The sequence below is a fragment of the Thunnus albacares genome, chromosome 12 (genome assembly GCF_914725855.1).
Source record: "Thunnus albacares chromosome 12, fThuAlb1.1, whole genome shotgun sequence".
NCBI lineage: Eukaryota > Metazoa > Chordata > Actinopteri > Scombriformes > Scombridae > Thunnus > Thunnus albacares.
The window spans coordinates 23,608,682-23,628,790 of record NC_058117.1 but is presented as its reverse complement, the minus strand read 5'-3'; the positions used below and the strand labels follow the sequence as shown (position 1 = coordinate 23,628,790).

Below are 20,109 nucleotides of genomic sequence, written 5' to 3'. Positions count from 1 at the left end.
ACAATTAGATAATCAATTAGCTTTATTACTATTTCCATGACACTTGTGGTCCTCCATACTGCTCCATTCAACTTCAGTTATTCTAAATGAAAACAAGTCAACACTCTACATCTACATTATTAATTCATTAATTATTAATTAATTCATCTACATTAAATATTGTAAGCTACGACTGATTCGGGGCTGAAACTACCAATTATTATTGATTAATGTGTTTTTTATGATTAACCACTTAATCGTTTGGCCTATAAACTGACAGCAATCTATGAGTTTCACAGTCTAAAACAGAAAAATCTCACACCAGAGAATTTTTACTACTTTTGCTCAGCTAATCTAAATGTTTTAGCTTTAAACTGCTCACCTGTAGAGTGATCTTGAAGTGACTGTGAGGAATAATAATACAGGAACCACAGGTATAGAAACACTATTTGCACATATTTTTATTTCCACGGTTCTCCTCTAGCATTTTTTTTTTTTACATTATTATTTTTTTTTACATAAGAACAGACTGTTATACACAGATATTGAAGCAGGGAAAAGGGGGTGAGGGAAGGAGACGAAAACCATACAAAATGGTGTCTACTCAAGCACAACAAAATCTATGTGTATAAAATTGTGTGGGTTGTTCCACTGTGGAGGCACCAACCACTACCTCAATTCACTTTTTAAATAGATTAATAAAAATACAATCTTTTAAATGGACCTTTAAAGTGAACTGCAAAATTAAAGAAGATCTAGAGGCATGATGACTGATCAGTAATGTAGGACAATGAGGGTCGATGGCGCCACGCAGGAAGGGAGAAGTTGTGGCTGAGTTCAGAGGTGGAATTACCCCCAAAACAATTTTTTTTTTTTTTTTTTTTTTTAAAAATGGCACACAGCAACTAGCGCTGGCTACTTTTCACCATATACTTGTACACTCAACATGATCAATAACGGCACACATTGGGGGAGGAGAAAAAAAACAAAAACACAGTCTTGTGTATTTTTCCCATTCGTTCTCATTCGCCTGCCTTCAAAAAACATTTGCTCTCCATGCTGTAGTGCTTCGTTGTTAGACATGTTTTAGTGGAGAGAGCAAAGGGAAAAGAAAAAAGAGATGAAAGTGTGCATCTGTCTCTGTGTGTGTGTGTGTGTGTGTGTGTGTGTGTGTGTGTGTGTGTGTGTGTGTGTGTGTGTTTGAAAGGTGAGGGGTAGAGAGCAGCGTTGTGTGTGACAGTGGTGGGGATTTGGCTCCATGCTTAAAAAAAAAAAAAAAAAAAAAACATGGCGCACAATCCGTTGAACACATACAGGTCTGTCTGCAGAACGTCATCTGGATCAGCAGAACTTCCTACAGTCTGCAACCAAAAAACACACCGGCCTCGGCATCAAGTTCCACACCGCCTAACTTCTCTCGCAGCAGCCCGCTGAGGACGTGCGGCTCATAAATACTCAATCTACAGATACCTAGCTAGAACATTTTTCACTCTTGCATAACACGGAGACCACATACACACATACAAACCACCTATGTGTATCTCAGTTGATGACTTCACAGTCCACTATGACACACTGGTCAACCACATATCTCCATTAGGTGATGCTTCACCAGACTGATCATCAGTTCTCCAGTTTCAAAGCAGCACAGGGAGGTAACTGGAAGGCGACGGGGGGGGGGGGGAGAGGGGAAACAGGGACAGCCCTCCTGGAGTCACAGAGCTCGGGAATGTCGGTGTGCCTTCTGTTTTTTTTTTTGTTTGTTTTTTTTTTCTTTGTTTTTAAAAATAGTGTATCATTTCAAATCACAGATCCTTTGATTAACCTGGCTGAGGTGGAGCGGGGGCCACCTTGTTCTGAGGAACCAACATGGCCGCCCTTTGCTCGAGTCAGGGAGGCCAGTTTACCAACAGCCCCCCACCAGCAGCACTGTGGTCTGCTCTGAGGCCCCTGGCTGTCTGCCTGCCTGCTGGCCTTCCTGCCTGGCGGCGGGTTAAGCGGTTATCTTGGACTTGGAGGATGGAGCCATGCACAGAGTGGCCTGTGGGATATGTGGAGAGAGCCTGGAGCTAGGGGCGCCTGGGACCCTGTCATCTGTTGGCTGGGAAGTAGTTAGGGTCCAGGTAGTTGTAGCCTGCGCTCTGTGGCAGGCAGTAGTCCCTGTCCAGAAAGGTTTCTGGCTGGTACACCGGTTCCAGGTGGTGGTTAGGCTTGTGGGTCTCTGTCTTGAACAAGCTGGTAGAAGACAAAAAAGAGAAACTGTCACCGAGTGTAAAAAGCCGACGTCTTGGCAGTCTAACGATTTTGTAGTCAAGAAGGATTAAGTCATAAATGTCAGAGAACAGAGTAGCTGAGCGATTTGACTTCAATACCTGCTGCTGACCAGGCCAGGTTATCAGCACATGTTAGATTAATAACTCAAGAATAATAAAAACTAAAGCATTTTAAGTGTCATACAAATGTTCCAAATAAAATCATTAAATATGCTGATAAACACTTTGACATTTAAAAAGTAGAGATAGCTTTGACTTTTTTGATACTGAAGCCAATTTTATAACCAGGTTTCAGTGCTGATAGTTAAATGTCACTTTAAATTATTTTTTCTTCTTCTTCTCAAACCTTTTCACAGCTCAGTGTTTACTGCTTAAAAGCCTGAACAGAAGTTTGCCCTGACAAAATGATATATAGACTGAACAAAGGCTAAAGGCAAAAGCTCTTAAAATAAGTAAACAGACTATATCATAATATTAATATATACTGTGAGAATATTTTTATTATATCTTTTCTGGAAAAGATATTAAAAACTGTTTATGCACAAAATATTCAGACAGGAATGTCTGTCTTTGGCTAATCAAGTTCATGAAATACATGAAAAATAAAAAGGTCCATTAACACATTGATGCAAAACTCAAAATTCTATATTACAATAACACAGTCACACCATCATTTACAACATTACCCATAGATATTAAAAGGTAAATACCACAGTATAAACGCTATAGAAAAATCTCAGATGGTTTGCAAATGAATATAGTCACATTGTGTATATATATAAATATAAAATTATCATTTTGGTCAACTAAGAAGCTGAATATGACAATTTAACTCTCATGACAGAGGTGGAGGGTCTCACCAGTCGGAACAGTTGGAGCAGAAATCAACCGAGCTGTCCTGCGGACAATCCTGACAGTGCCACCGCACTCCCTGGATAGGCTCCATGCCGCAGACATCACACTGCACACAACACATGCACACACACACACACAAAATAAGCTTCACAACTCAGTGATGCAAAATCAACAGCTGACAACTATTGAAACTATGATAAAAAAAAATGTTGTTCCTGAATGGATCAACACACTTGAATGTCTTCTGAATAACACAAAGAACCCAAATTCCACACTAATACCAAAACTACAAAATATAATACTAATACTGTCAAAATGAAATGCTACACTATTCACTACTGCTGATATTACAAATGTCAAATCAAGAAGCAACTGCAGTAACATGTTCTTCCCAATTTAAAATCTCAAAGCACAAAAAAAAGAGTTGATGCATTCACATCAGTTACTTTGTTCCATTTATTTAGTTTCCTTTGTCAAACTTAAGCACAGTGGAAGCAAACTGAACAAGGCAGAGCCGAAACATCTGTGCTCAAGTTAGATGAAGAAAACTAAATAAAAGGAAAAATATAACAGATTCGGTATGCAAACCCTTTTTTGTGCTTTGAACTTTTATTTTTGGTTGAGCACGATGTTCTTTACTTTTACTTTGCCAATTTAAAATCTGGAAATGTCACGATGTCCTTGCCAGCCTCCTTCACTTTTATTGTTTTATTGTGCACTGTTATTTGTAGGACAATACTGCTAAAAACCTGAGCAGTTCTGCCATTTTTAAGTACACTTGCCAGTTTGAACATACTACAGAATCATAACACTGTTAGAATTAATACATCGTTTGAAATTAGGGTGCACTGCGTACCTGTTGATCAGTGTACAATCCCTCTAACTCATAATGTGATTTTATTATCCCACATGCAGATAAAATTAAGTGTAAACTAATGCAGATGCTTCACCTTGTATCCTACATGCCGAACCCCGACCTTATCCTCCTGGATCTCCTGGAGCTTCTGTTTTTTCAGCCGCTTCAGCTCCAAAAGCTCTTTGTACTCTGGCAAATTTCTAAACTCCACAGGTATTCCCTCTTCATCCTGGGAAGGCACACACACATACACACACACAAAGTAAAGGACAGAGGAGATAACTGATAGGCATCAGGACATCTGCAGACAAAATATCTCTACATAACTCCAGGGATCCCATCTGAGAGGGATATTCTCTCGATGTTTTATCGCCTACACGCAAATCTGCTGCCATTATTGATCAGATTAAATTAGATAAACAAGAGAAAATTATCCATAAACACCAATCTAGTTTTTCTTCTGTTTGAGCTGCAGTGTTGTTGTAAGCAGAGATTGTCTTTCAGCTGAAAGTACACAAGTGATAACCTCTGTGTCCTTCAAAAAGACACAGAATCTCTCTGGGAAATTTCATAGGTGGTAAAAGTTTAAAGGTGCAGCTTAATTTTCAGAAAAACTATCAGACTTCTGGGTTTTGACAGGAATTGGCTTTGTGAGAATCTTGCTTAGCTGCAGACACGTTTGGCCTCAGCGGATTTCCATTCCATCCTACGAACACGGCCAAAGTAAAGGACAACCTGGTGAAGTGGGGAATTATTGTGGCCCATGCTGGCAACACCTTTATGACTTTACTTTATACCGGCGGTGTCAGAGGTTTTGTTAACGCGCTGGTGGAGCCGGCAGCCTGTGTTCTCAGCAGGCCACGGCGACCCGGTTTTACTTAAAGGTTACTGCCATCAAAGGGAGAGAAAGAAAATGTCAGCGCCTGGATAACAGCGAGCGTCTGCTCTGATTTAACTGTTCTCAATAGTACACACTGCCCTGATTGGAGTGAGGGGGAAAAAAAAAAAAAAGTAGACACACATGATCAAGAGGCAAAAGCTTCATTTCATCCAAAAGTGTTAAAATGCAGTTAAGAAAGAGAGAGAGGGACAGCCTGTCACAGGAAAGGAGTTGTAAGTGATAAAAGCGGGGAGCACAGACGCAGTTTGTTTCACCTTGTCTGAAACATATTCAAATGAACTAGTCTAGGTATAAATGCACATAAAATTCAGCTTTCATCAGTATACATCTTACAGGTGACTGATTACAGGAGAAAGAGTGTGTACGACTGTGGGCGGTGAGAGAGAGAAGGAGGAGATGCAAGCTTGTGATTTGCTTAATTAAGCAGTAAAGTGCCACAGTCTGGTCGATGATCAGTGACACAGAAAAGTAAAGTGGATGTGATCAGTCATAACCTCCCAGGCCAAATAAATGGGAGTTGGGTGTGCAAAAATAAGTGCACTTTTTGAAAATTATGAAAAAAAATATGCCGTGGCTTTCAGGAAATTATTGCACAGAGAGAAACAGAGAAATACAAAGAGAGAACTGACCGAATCATCAGCAGAAGGGTCCTGCATGCTGCTGTAATATGCCGACCGCTCGTCGTCTTCGTCCATGTAGACCGGAGGCTCATAGGAGGTCAGGAAAGTGGACGGCCGGTACAGGTGCTTGTTAAGGTGATGCTGCCTCTTACTGGATGCCTGAGGAACAAATACGTATGGTTGCGAGGGCATTTCATTAAAGTTGTACCATTGTTTCTTATAGAAATAAATGCAACAACAACTACATTCAAATGTAAAAGCACTTTTCCAAGTACACAAAAACACATTCATGAGGAAAACCACTCATTTTCATGAGATTAGTAATTCAGTGCGGTTACACGCTTCAGTAAACAAGGTAAGAGTTACCTTTTTAGTGTACATGCACAGGTTGGGTGTTCTTCCAGGCACAGGGATACCAGCTTTTGTCAGTTTGATGAAGTACTTTTGAACCCTACTGGCAACCTGGAATGTTTTAACAGGAAAATGGCTCTGTTAATGATTTCTGAAAACTGAGGAACAGCTGCTTAAGGTAATTGAGGTCATGCACATCTATCATCCAGGTTCTTGCAGTGAGTGCAGTTATCACACAAGTCAGTGTGTACACTCGGGCAATTTTACAGTCTGTTTCCATAGTAAAGACAGCTAGATTTGTCAAACACAAGACAGGTCAACTGGTTCACAGACAACCAAAAAAATATGTTGTTCGACTGGAAACAGTCAATGTCAGCGAAGACAGTTTTTGTCAGGCGTAGGTCATGTTTAAATTTGTTGCTTTCTTTCTGCAAGTCTTAGCAGCAAATTCTGCAATTTCTTGTTGTGTTTTTACACTTTTTTGATTCAAATAAATCTGAAAGAAGCTGGTAATTAGAGTGCATCACACAAGTATCATTTTTTGTAGTTAGCCCTGAATCTCTCTTTGTCACCTGTTTTGCTGTTCGATTGCCGAGTTCATCTGCAATCTTCTGCCATCGTCTGGACTCCACTTCCTCCGGAGGGAACTTAACAAGAAGCTGCTCCAGTTTTTTCTAAAAAATAAAAAATACAAAATACAAAACATCAGGTAAAAACTAATTACAGACAAATGCAGATTTCTTTACTGCACAATTGACAATAGTCAACATTGGTAAGTTAGTGTTTAATATATATCTACTATGCTTTTATTACAAACCTTATATCCAACACTCAGAAACTGCCTTTGGAGAAGGTTGGTAACACAGATGAGCACATTTCAGTGCTTGTAAAATATATGTATTTGTTTCCCAAGTATTAGAGTATGTAGTATGTATATTACATACATTTAATAATAAATTGATTCTTTTCCCCAAAAATCAAAGTGAGAAATGGTGCCATGAAATTAAACTTTTTATATCTACAATAAAATTTTAAATGTTTCTATACCGATTAGACCTGAAACAATAAGTTGATTACTTGGCAAACTAATTATAAGTATTTTCATAATCAATCATTTAAGTCATTTTTCTCAGTAAAAATGCAGAAACTGGTTCCAGCTCCTCAGATGTGACTGTTTGCAAGTTTGCTCAGTCTTCTAGGATCGTAAATTGAATATTTAGGGGTTTTGGACGGCTTGTGGAACAAAACAAGCAAAACCAATACATCACCTCTGGCTCTGGGAAATTCTAATGGGCTTTTCACTATTTTCTGCCATGTTCTACACCAATCGATGAATCGCTTAATTGTAAAAATATGCAGATTATTCAATAGTGAGAAGTATTATCAGTGTTCCTGCACATAGTTGTTTATTCATTTGGCTGTTGACATATAGTACAACATCTTCCACTCTTGCTACTTACCTGTTCCTCCACAGTCCACAGCTGGTTAAATGTGTCAGGCTTGTTTGAATGACAAATCCTCCCCCTGATCATCTGTAAAGAAAACACCAGTGACAGGCATGTTAAAAGACTGACATGGTACAAAAATAATGGGCACTCTGACATTTGAGGAGATCCGTACATATGAACCACTTGGCACTCTGAATCCGTCAGTTTGACAGAGAAAGCCCGGCTGTCAAATGTGACTCGAGATGTGTCATTGGGAAGACGCAGAAAACAGCAACTCTTTGACTCAGTCAAGTCTGAGAATGCAAATGGGCTCGCACAAAATAAACAGAGAGAGCAACAGAAATAATCAAAGAGTTGTTGGCTTGGTGCTTAAAGCGCAGACACATACACACGCACATATAACAGGCAAAATAAGACATAATCAGAGTGTGTGAGAGAGGCAGCTCCTCACGTTTCCATAGATACTGTCTTTGGTGCTCACATGTGCTGCATTCTTAACTATGTCAAGAAGCACGAATGGGGGAGATGAGGTTGGAGGGGGCCAGGCTGAGGAAAATGGTAATAACCTGATGATTTGTAGGGCAACCTGCAGGAGAGCGGTGACTCACCAGCTACAGTTCGGAGCGGCTGTAGCTGCATCTGCACTAATGATATCCTGGGAGACAATCACAGCTGTGACGACAGCTCCAGCTTGTGTGTGTCGTACAGATTATTTTAGTAAGGAGGCTGAGGCATACCTGCGTTTGCCTGCCGTTCTCTGGGGCGTCACTAGTGGGCAGAGAGGAGTACATGGTGGAGGATTCGCCTTCTTTCTTGGGCTCCACAGGACTTTTTGGTCGAAGTGGTAAACCTGAAGTGAGGAGATGAGCAGAATTGGTATTTTTAAGACTGTAAAATAGCAGAAGAGTCTCTTTTGTGTTCATTTTGAAACAGGATATTCTCCAAGATAAACAACGAATAACTTATATAAATTAAATGAATTCACTGTCATTCCTGAATTTATACGTGCCTTGGTCAAAGATCAGCTTTAGCCGCCTGGTTTTGCGTTTTTTGTCGCAGAACTCTCTCTCAAAATCGCCGAGGCCTGAGGTGTACTGCTCCCACGCAATGTCAGGGACCTGGACGACTCGCTGGGGACACGGCAAACCTAGATTCACCTGAGGATGACCAGAATCGAGTGTCACAATCTTTTTTTTAATCTGCAAGTAAATTTATAAACTCTATTCATTTAACTTCGACAAGGCCAGAGAAGAAACGGCAGATGAGAAACCTACAAACAAAGTCAGAGATGCTTATACGTTTTGGGACATTTCCTACTTTTGTGTTGCTAATACTTATGTTGTGATCACATTGCTTTTAAATCCAGTCCTTGATAATTCAATCCAGCAAAAATTGTAAAGATTTTTGTCCTTCTTAACCTTTAGCTCCCTGAACAGGCACTTTTTAGTGATTCCTATTCAATAGAATACAATGTGCAGGTCAGTCCCCTCAATCCCCTACAATCCCCTCTCTTGAGGGGGACCTGCAGGTATGTGCAAGTCCCCCTCAAGAGAGGGGATTGACAGTTGTTTGTTGTGGAGGTTGAGCTGAAACAAAGGTTTCACCAGATAATTTCACAACCTCGTTTTCATTTTTGCATGCACAATTTCATACTCCATGTGAATAAAATTAGATACGCCCACAAGTAAACAATACCATTTTTATGTGGGTGCTTGATTTAGGCTTCTGCAGCAGATGTTCTGATTTTATTTAGTGGCCACAATTTCCTGATTGCATAAGTTTATTTATTGACTTGCAAGTAGAAAAGATGGATATTGAGCACATCCAACTCTAGATGTGTGCAGGTGCAGGGCAAAGTGTTGCTGAGTCATACAGTGGAAAATGAATAGCAATCTGCACACTGAATATAACAGGCTCCCAAATATTTATTCAGCAACATCTCAACCAGCAAGGTAACCCTCAGGCAAAAACTAAAAACAAGATCTTGAGCACAATGTCTCAGAGAGGACTTGATGCATTGTAACGGACCAAACTTAAAACCTCCACAGTGTATTTGCAGTTTTAAGCAACTCATTCAGTTAAGGTGTTTGTTGCACAAATTAAAACATAAAAAAATACAAAATACACTTTTCTGCTGTGCATTTCAGTGTATCAAGAACACAGGTTTGTATTTTTGTTACCCTTTTCTGCAGCTGCTCCACAAAGCTGATGGGATCGGCGAGTGCCTCCCTCTGGTGACGCGCCAAAGTCTCCAAGTCTAGGATGGCCTGTGTGCGCTGGGCCTCCAGAACTCCAATGGTCTGCAGCAGCCTCTGATAACTGAGGGAAGCAAGGTTAGACAAGAGTGGAAGGAAGGGACTGCTTACATTATTTAACCTCAAACTTGCAATGCTGCAGTGCATCAAACTTTTAGACCCCAGACCATGCATAATTCATTCACGGTGCTGAGAAACCAAACACAAGGCATTCTCCAGACCTTTCCATCAAATTTGAAAATAATATATAATGAAGTATAATAAAAAAGGTGTTTGTGTGTGCTAGTAATTCTTGACATTCTCTGGAAATTATGCAAACATCGTCTTGTCCAAGCAGCCACTTTGGCGGATACCTAGCACATTTGGAGTTACTTTTCTAGTCTGGCCATCAAGAACTTATTAAAGCGGTAAGAGAAAATACATTAAAACACTGGTCTTATTAATAACTGTGCACATCATCACTCAGATTTCATAGCAAATATCAAAATCTTTGCATGTCAAACAACTGGGTTTTGCAGTGCTTGAGGAGCACTTCAGAGCTGTACAAGTCTGACCTTTCCACTTACACCCTCTGGGGCAACAGGAGAACTGCAAACTGAGCTGTCAATGACTAAGTGTGGTACTGACTCAAAGACCTTACAGTGTGAGCAGAGCTGGAGGAATCGACAGGAATGTGACAGCATCCTACATGACTATAACCTAATGCAGGTGCTCAGTGAAGCAGAGTGGATCAATCTCCCCTAACAGGACATGAATGAAAATCAATGCGCGGGACACAATTTATTCAACAGCTGTCGGTGGTTTAAAAATCCTACAAGCAAAACATTCAGACAAGTCAACTGTGTTTAACCTCATATCCCTTCATTAGTTACAGAATGCAAGCTGTAAATCTTTCTCTGCGACACTGGCACCAAAACATACTACTGTATATTTCCTGTACAACAGCGAGATTCTGATTTAAGTGTGAGATTTCTGTAAAAGAAAGCAGCAAGCATGTTGACTTCCTCAGATGAACAGATGATCTGTGCATTAATCTGTTTGGGGGATGAGGAGGACTTGGCTCTGCTTCTCAACACTCTGGACTCCCTCCAGGTGTCCAGGGACAGGCCTGGTGTACCATTACAAAAACTGGTGCCAAATGAAAAGCTGTCCAGGACAATAGTGTTGTGAACTCAATGCCTTATAATCAAGGATTGGGGCTTGAAAACTTAACAAGATAGGAGCGGAGGGAACGCTCTCAAAATCCACAAAGCTGTAAGATGCAAATACAAGATGTTCTGTATAAACATCAATCATGTCAGTGTCAATTTTCCATATTAAAACACCCCAAAACCGCCTAGTCATGCTTCCCTAAAAATGACTCCTCGCTGCATTGATCTGAGCCTTCAAAAGATTCCTCCTACTCAGCACAACCAAACCTTGGCATGTCACTGAAACTTGATCGAATTATCTTGCAATGCGAGAGCTGTGAAATCTTATTCTAAAGCCATTAGCCAAATTTGAAACATTCACCAATACTAGTGACAAAGACAAAAAGAGACCTCAGCTGATGATGTCTCTAAGCCCCTAAAGTCCGGTGCCCCTCCTCCTATGAAGATGCATCTTGAAATCAGCTGACCTGACACAGTGCGGTTAGCAGAGCCTGACTGAGCGCAGCATGGGACCTGTCCAACAACACAGATATCCAGTCCTGCATGACAACTGACATCAAAACTAAGAATACAGCTCAACACAGAGAAATGATTTTCCTCTATAACAACTCAACTTACTGAGAAAAAAAAGAGAGAGGGAGCAGACACAATCAGCATTGTAATTTTAACATCCAATCTCCCTTTGGAAATCTGACAATTGGCAGCTAATACACACAATCACAGCGCCAGATTGAAGGTGGAAATGAAATAAAAAAAACAGATAAAATCTACATAATAAGACAGGAGATCTACTTAGAGGCTCACCAATATTCCCATAATAACTGACAAATGACTCTGAAAACAACAGATATAATTAAACATGGTGAAAACCCAGATAAGCTTATATGCCAGTTCAATGTTTCCTGCCATCTGTTTTCGGAATTAAGGGCTGGGTGTGTCTGCTGACAAAAAAAAAAAAAACCTTTAGGTCATAGCCAGGATTAGGTTATTTTTCCATTTATCAGAACAAGATTGTCAGCAATCAAAGGATTGTAAGATAAATCTGAGGGGCTGTGAGATAATATAGGACAACAGGAAAGAAGATAAATATTGGTCTGTGATTAAAATTAAGACTTTTTTTCTGTTTTTTCTTTAATATCTGCTTGTTTCCTGTGAAATACTGAAAAGTTTACCTCTTCAGGCCTTAAGAGTTATTCAAATTAAACAATCTGATGTATAGAGGAGAAAATTACTCTTTGATTAAACTGCTCACACTACTCATTCAGCCAATGAGGAGAGGTTGCAACCAGACACTGCTTCATTTAAACAGACATCAGCCAAAAAGGTTGGGAACCAATGATGTTTTTGGACACAATAAAACTGATTCTCCTACGGATTAAACCTTGAATAAGACTAAATTGAAAGATTCTTGAGGGTATTCAATGTTACATACATACACAACATATCAGAAAACTCTTAGCAGCTACAAATCCTCATCAACTCAAGTGCATTTCTGGTTTATTCGAAACCACAGACCAGAAGTAACGCAATGATCACAGAATATAGTGACCAACATGTGTGAGAGCAACTTCAACAAAAGATGAGGAGAGAGCAGAATCCCCCGGGGAGCTCCCACATACTCTTTGTTGTGTTTAAGAGCCAGGTGGTCAGACTCAAAGTAATAAACGTCTGGCTCCTCCTCTTCCTCCTCCTCCTCAGCCGCCTGGCTGCGTGTCAGCTCCTTGCTGCTCTCGGCCTCTTTTCCCTCCACAGGCCCACCGTCCTCACCACCTGCCCTGTCTCCAGGATCCATGGACACCGGCTCCTCACTGGAGGGGCCCAAAGAGTCTGAGGGAGCAGGTTCCTCCGCCATGGGGCAGTCCTCCTCCAGCCCTACCACCACCTCCCCCTCCTCCCTCAAGGGACCATTGTCTCTAGGAGGAGAGCTGGGCTTGGAGGAGGAAGCTTTGCCACCAGTGGCAGCCCTCCTGGGTGAAGTCCGCAGGGTGTATCTGTGTTCATAGAGCTCTGTGAAAGAGGGGGGCGTGCTGGATATTGAGGGGTTACACCCTGGCTCTGTGGGGGAGGGGGTTGTTGCTAGTGGGGGTGTAGTTTCTCCTGAGTTGCTGTTGTTGTTGTTGTTGTTGATTGGACTACTGTTCATGTTGTTGTTGGTGGTGGTGGTGGAGGAGGTGGAGGCAGCAGCTTCCTGCACTGGTGTTAGCGGCCGGCCGTTGGTATCGCTCTCGCTCTCCGTCACCTGCTCCTCGTGGGCCAGACACAAGGGGTCCCCCACCACATCGACCTCCACCTCCTCCACCTCCTGCTCCTTGGCCACGACCAACTCAGGGACAGGATCCTCTGGAACAGCCTCAAACGTCGGAGCAGATGAGGCTGACAATTCCCCTGAGCCAGGGACCTCCATCTGCACAGGGCCAGAGTTTCTACAAGGCACAGCGGGGTCAGGGGATGAGGGAGCCCCCGTCTGACTACCGTTGAGCAGCGACGGGCAGTTGGTGGCAGAGGCGGGATTTGCACTTGGCTCTTCAGTGAGTGTGCTAGGTTCCTCTGTTTTATTCTCTCTGAGTCCATTAGAGGCCTTGTGAGCGTTTGGGGGCTGAGCTGCCCCGTCACACTCCACATGACCATCCTCTGCCGTCCCCCCTGTCAGCTCACCTTCCTCTTTACTGAGGACTGGTGAGGCAGGAGCTGTGTTAGCAGAGTTTTGGCTGGAAAGTTCTTCACTACTGTTGTCCTTGCTAGGCTCTGGGACAGAGACCGGACTTTCAGATTTCAGAAGCTCAGGGTCCTCCTCGTGTCCCTGAGACTCTCCAGAGCGGGAGCATCGCTTGGCCCTTTTAATTTGAGGAGAGGCATCCTGCGCCCCCTTCCCTCTATCACAGTTCTCGGACTTCTCGGGACTATTGTCTTTTTCCAAACAGGACACACCCCGCTTCCTGGAGCTGGTCCATTGCTCTGCCTCAGCTGCAGAAGCATTTGAGTCAGTTAACTTTCCCTGCAATGAGGCCTGCTGCTGGCCATCCTGCTCAGTGTCCTGCTTTGTATCATGCTTGGTGTCCTGTTTAGCATCTTGCTTTGACTCCTGTTTGGTGTCCTGCCTTGACTCCTGCTTGGCGTCCTGTTTAGCGTCTTGCTTCGACTCCTGTTTGTCGTCCTGCTTCGACTCGTGCTTGGCGTCCTGTTTAGCGTCTTGCTTCGACTCCTGCTTGGCGTCCTGCTTCGACTCCTGCTTGGCGTCCTGCTTCGACTCCTGCTTGGCGTCCTGCTTCTTCTTGGGCGAACGGGCCCTGGGTAGCGGAGACACGGAGGTCTCCTCCGGCTGGGCGATGCTGCGGTTCCTGAGGGTTCGACCACAAAAGTTCTCATCCAATCCATTGAGCCCCACTGATGACCTTGTGACGCGCGAGGAACGGGACGCGGCCATACTACGGCGGGTGCCTACAGTCTCCTCATCCTGGTGCTCTCTCCTCTGCAGCAGAATGTGGGCACCTGGAAAACACACACAAACACATAGATGCACTTCATTAAGGCAGTGTAATCACTGAATACTGTAAACCTTTACAGCTCAGTGAATACACCGCAGCACTAATGTTCCAAGGGTTTTAGGTTTGATTGTTTACGCTGGCCAGCCAAGCTAAAAACAAATCCAGGAACTGTACCCTAAGATGTATTTCAAACAAAAGCGTCCACCAAAAAGGCCCTTGTTAAATACCGCTCGGGTCATTTCTCAGCTCACACCAAAGGGGTATTGATTTCTCCTGTCATTGTAGCTAAGCAACACCTTCTGTCCACAGGCAAAACCAGATGTCTTATCACAGGTCTGTACATAAGAAATACATGTAAAAAGGTGTGAGATTTTACACTGGCAGAAGACAAAACAGGAAATAATGTCAGATCATCCACCTAGCCTAAATGACCAGTCACAAAATCTCTTCAGACAACTCACAAATGTGACAGCATTGAGGCTCATCTGTATGTGCTTTGATAAAGGTGACTCCAGTGCAGCGAGCACCTTAAAGTAGTGAAAATCCCAAAAGCTGGCAAGCAGTTGATTTTTTTAACTGCACTAAAATTATTATATACAGAATGTGTATATTAATGAGGCATATTTATCTTCTCTTCATCATTTTTTTTTTATCATTATCACTTATTTTATTTTTAATTTGTTTTTATCACATTATCTCTTATTTTGTCACACAAAGAATAAATATAGTTTTCTGGCTGACTGATTTCTGACAGAGAAGCTACCTTGTAATTCTTACTTCCAATTCATTAGAGATAAGACTGCAGACATTGATTTGTCATCATGCGCCGTAGGCTGTTTATCTCGTTATGACAGGTGTGCTGGAGGACCACGAGACTGCAATCCCTCTGCAACTTATCAAAACATATAAAAACTGAAATGCTCCGACAACGAGACTCCTACACAAGGCTGAGAGGATCAGAGTGTGGACAACCATGGAAGCTTAGGACATGACGATTAACTTCCTGACACAATTTACACAACAACAAAGCCATCCCAAATTCGCTCTGTGTGTTGCTGCGGAATCCTGCAGATGAACTACAAAAAAGAAATCCTCGCTTACAGTGCAAACTGTAAAATGAACACCAGCCAAATGCTGCCAGCCATAAATAAGATGTCAATCTTGGATATCTTATTCTATATAAAATGATCAGTTTCATAGATAGAGTACAATCTTCATGCACTAACAATTCAACTGCAATCTAGGTCAGACAATCCATGATTATTTCACTATGTCAACACCCTAACCAGTTTATCTTATCATGATTACATTAAATAATTATCATTCAGAGTCAGGTTATGCTACAAAATAACTAGTTACTACAGCTTGTTGTCTGAACACTTGAAATTAAAATTGAATTGTTTATAGCTGTCCAAAACGGACGCTCAAAGGCAGAGTGAAAAACCAGCACCCATAGAGGGAGATGATACACAATATTGTATTAAAATGGGGAGTAGCAACGCACATTTTCAGACAGTCTCACTGGGAAGACATTCATAGTGTTGCACTTGCATGTTCACATGAAAAGTGACAAAAATAGTTCAAGAGAAGTTCAAACTCTGGCTCCTTTCTCACCTCCATACACCTGGCCAAGCACAGTATTAAATGGGTGTGAATGTCAGATTGTGGGTTTTAGAAAGGGGTAAACATAACTTGATTAAAAGAGCAGAGTCACTCATCCACCTCATATACACACTGATCATTAATAGATATGTACAGTGATCTTATTCTGGTTTCTCTCAGTATTTTGATACCACACATACAGCAGCATAAATGTCACGTAGTTAAGTAGATGCAAAGCAATATGTTGCTGGCTGTCCTTGAATGACGAAGTAGCTTTCATATTAAAAAATAACAACAGAACTTATATTAAGGTTGCTTTGAAAATTCATCAATGTGAATAAACGCAAATAAAGTTCCTCCATTTTCCAGATATTAATCCCACAATCAAACAAATTTTAGTGGTTAAATTGAATGATTGTAAACCATGTACATACCTTAGTCTTAATCTACGTATTCATGATAATTAAATTATGTGTGTGCATGTAAACTTTACAGTAATTAATAAAAGTAGAGGGAACATTTTGAGAATAACAGCTGGTGGACAAAAAAGATTTTTTCCTGCCCTGGTTGGAAAAATCCCCCCATTCCCAATCAACACACACACACACACACACACACAAAAACTTGCCGCTGAAGTATCCTCAAGACGACAAGAAATCACAGCTTCAACTAATAAATCTAACAACAGAGGACAATAAAAACGTGACTCGGTAAAGGTCGTTTTAAAGTGACATGCAGGGAGAAATGATCTCAGTGGTGTCCTCCACAGAAGACACACTGCAGTCTGTTGTAAAGGAGAGAAACGATTGCATCAATTAACATTGTAGTCATGATGTTCATTTACATGAATTCCCAGTGCATCAGTCTGTGGACCGACCTCTGTCAAAACTCATTTAAAAGCTCCTTGTTGCCTTTCCTGAGACAATCCCTCCCTTTCCTATACTGAGCTAACATAGCAACATCAAATCCAAAGGCTACCTTAGCTACAAATACATTTTGATAATACTCCTTCAGGGATCCTACATCATAGTCACCTGGAACAATATGCACTACTACCACATGCACATATTACTCACACTCCACTAAAGACTCCAGCTGAGAAAGCTAATGTGATTTGTCCATGCATAAAATAAGAGAGAGAAAGAAAGAAAAACAGAGGGGGCAGGTTATTCAGACTGAGCACTCACCCTTAGACTCAACACGACAAAACTAATTAAGCCTGCCTGCTCATCTGACCTGCTCTCAAAAAACTAGAAAACTAATCACTACTTCAATATTATTAGGATTACAGTTTCGCTAAATAACCATGTGAAAATTTTGCTCACACTTTACTGTCCCGATAATTAACATGTAGTTGGTATAGATGGAAAGGCCTCAATTAATAATTAATATAGAATAAACTACTGTTGCCTGCAGGTGCCTCTTGGAAATATGAGTTTTGTAACCATGAAACAACGCACAGTACGTTGGCATTACTTTGTTAATAAGACTACTATCTAAGAACAGGCTCCTGCTCATGTAAACCACACCTGATGGAGGAGTTATGACTGGAATGTCGTAAAAACAAAAGGAGCAGAAGTAGTAAAGACAGTGCGTGGGATTGTTTATTTTTTTATGGTCTGCACTGTTACAAAGTAGTTACGCAATAACTTTCTTTTTGAGAGTAAATTATTTTATAAATACTTTAATGTGACAGGGGTATCCTTGGCTGTTGAACATAGGTGAATTAGCAACCACCTACATGCCTCAACATTAGTTCCCCAATGCATGCATACTATGAATTCTTAAACAGATGTATTTTAAACCAGTGTTTACAAGCATGGAAAAGATAAATCTGGAGGAAAAATTAATTAAGGGGTCACAAGAGGATTGGAGGAATTCATGATTATTTTTTCTGACTTTCTTTCATTTTTGTTTTTTTTCCCTTCATGAAATAATGGATGGTTTCAAATCGTTGGGCCTCTAGAAGTCCTTCAAAGCAAGCTGTCTAATATGGAAAAAAGGCACTCTTTGCTTGAACTGCTGCTTATAACTCATGTCAACACTAGGGCCATAACCTCAGACGAGGGGTCGCAAGTACACATTGCTTCATTTTAAAAAGGGTCACAAAGCCAAAAAGGTTGGGAAGCCTTGCTTTAGACCCACAGCTCACCATTTGACTTAAGGGCTTGACCCTGGGATGCCCAGCTAAGATTTTACATGTTCTTTATCTACTGTTAATAGGTATATCACATTAAAACACAGCTGTATTATGGATCAGAGGAACAGTTGCACATATTTCTGAGGTTATTTTTAAGCCACTTAAGCATTTAATTATGGTAACTTCTCGTGAATAAATACTAGAGAGATTAAAGTACTCCTTCTGTTTGGAGGAACATCTCAGCACATGTGCACATATTAATTTAACATTTGCTGTACTAGGGTTTTGAGTTATGCAAGTCTTAACATAAAATACTGCTATGTATAGCCACTGAACTTGACTATGTTAGAGAATAACAACTTGTGCTCACAGGCAGCATTTTAACCATACATTTTTAAAGTGTCAAAGTCGGGAATATGTTATCAGTCAGTGCCGCTGCAGAGACAAAACCCATGTGTGTCTGTAAATTCTCAATCAACCCACTTCCTGTTCTTCTCTAAAGCGCATGTTTGGTTGTGAAGTTATGTTAACACGTGCTGATTACATTACTATTACCATGACAGATCAGGACCTACAAATATGGGTTGTTGGCAAACACAGACACAAACAGGCTTCCAGGAGATTTTAAAGCTGTAAAGTCCAACTGTGCATAAATAAACACACACACACACACACACAACAAGCAAAGTGTGGAGGCTATTGTTGGTAAACCAGCTAAGCTAACGTCCGTAACTGTGAGCTTATGTTGAGAAAATTGTTTTAAAAGATAAACAGACAAGCGGCGTGTTGCTTTACCGTCGTGTTGGACTGTTCATCTGCGTTGCTGACCTGTAGTTCAACACTTCCACAGGGCCTACTGGCAACAAAAACATCCACGAAGCGGTGTTGGTATACATACCGAGGAGACTCGCTCAAATCCCAACATCCCAGCTAATCATCTGCCGCGAGCTCAGTGCCGACAAAAGTTGGAGGCGCGAGGAAGCCGTTAACCACCGACACTAGACCGCGCTGAAGCCGCACGTGCAGCCGGTTAAGTTAACATTAGTTTGCAGCAGGTGAACTCATAAAGTTCACGATTAAAACTTGAATCAGCGACACGTTCAAGCCATACAACCCCCGGTGTTTGACGGAGCCGGGCAGCAGGCTACACACGTTAGCACGAACCAACTTCCAAGCGACCGTTGGCTTGACCTAGCTTGCTGTGTAGCGGGCTAACCTGAGCAAACTAACTTACCGTTAGCTCCTCAAAGCTAAATCTAACACATTAACGCTTCAGACACAAATTGCAGACTGTTGCACCAGTGAAATGTAAATATTAGCTGCCTTACACGTTTCCCATGACACCCAGTGAACAAGTACACACCAGTCTAACCGAGATAGTTGTTTTTTTTCCTCTGAACGACTAACTAGTTGGCCAAGTTAACTAACGTTACCTTCGCTGGTTCTTCTCGGCTATCTGCGATGTAGCTCCATGTTAGCTCCATGTTAGCCCCTTTAACGTTAGTAATATTAGGGACATGCTAGCTTGCTAGCTCGACAACTGCTACACACGTTACGTCCAGCAGAAAGACATTGTATACATGTGAAATAAATAGCAGCTAACATTATGTTTCGCAGAAGTTTATATCCCAGCTGCTGCTTACAGACATGAGTAGCATAGTTAGCAGCCAAGTGATATAACGGTAATTTATAACCAGTTAGCAGCTACGGCTAGCCGCAGCAGCCGAATGCTAGCTGATTGTTCCGCGCACAACTTTGCCGATGTATTCATTTACTGCAAACAATGCCGGTCTTAAGACATTTTTTGGTGGGCTAATAAACTCAGGTTTTTTATCACTGTCTTTACGAAAAGCACCAAAACTGGAGGCTCACTTCTAAAATAGCTTTTGTAGCTCAAGATTTTACACATACCTCACTTCCGTAAATTTGCTGCACGTTCGGCCGCAGCCATGTTTTCAACCCAGTCAACTAGTCGGGGTGTGTGAGCCGATTCAGCCGCGCTCGTCAAAATGCAACACTATACTGTACATTTTTGTCCCCTGCCAAGAGTGCAATCAGTCACAGATTCTCGGGGTACCACATTTAAGTGATGGCCGATGTTTATTGACACTTTATCAGATGGGCAACATACAATTCAGTTCATTTTCCCTGTTTCATTTACCCCTTGTTCATCATACAACAAGCAGAAATCAG

The 20,109-nt window shown here is 41.5% G+C and overlaps 1 protein-coding gene across 4 annotated transcripts; it reads right to left on the bottom strand.

Moving 5' to 3' along the window:
- Positions 1–425: 425 nt before the first annotated feature.
- zzz3 (zinc finger, ZZ-type containing 3) lies at positions 426–19,933 on the bottom strand. Of its 4 annotated transcripts, none has more exons than XM_044369216.1 (12): positions 19,828–19,933; positions 12,309–14,178; positions 9,464–9,602; positions 8,293–8,440; positions 8,021–8,133; positions 7,296–7,367; positions 6,408–6,509; positions 5,851–5,946; positions 5,494–5,643; positions 4,058–4,192; positions 3,113–3,213; positions 426–2,214 (listed from the first exon to the last, which is right to left on the bottom strand). In XM_044369216.1, the coding sequence occupies exons 2-12, from the start codon at positions 14,111–14,113 to the stop codon at positions 2,070–2,072; spliced, it is 3,006 nt and encodes a 1,001-aa protein (XP_044225151.1). In that variant the 5' UTR covers positions 14,114–14,178; positions 19,828–19,933; the 3' UTR covers positions 426–2,069. The 4 variants fall into 4 exon arrangements, with proteins under 4 accessions (XP_044225151.1, XP_044225152.1, XP_044225154.1 ...); XM_044369217.1 differs by lacking the exon at positions 19,828–19,933 and adding an exon at positions 19,350–19,758; XM_044369219.1 differs by lacking the exon at positions 19,828–19,933 and adding an exon at positions 18,815–19,177.
- Between the last annotated feature and the right edge of the window lie 176 nt (positions 19,934–20,109).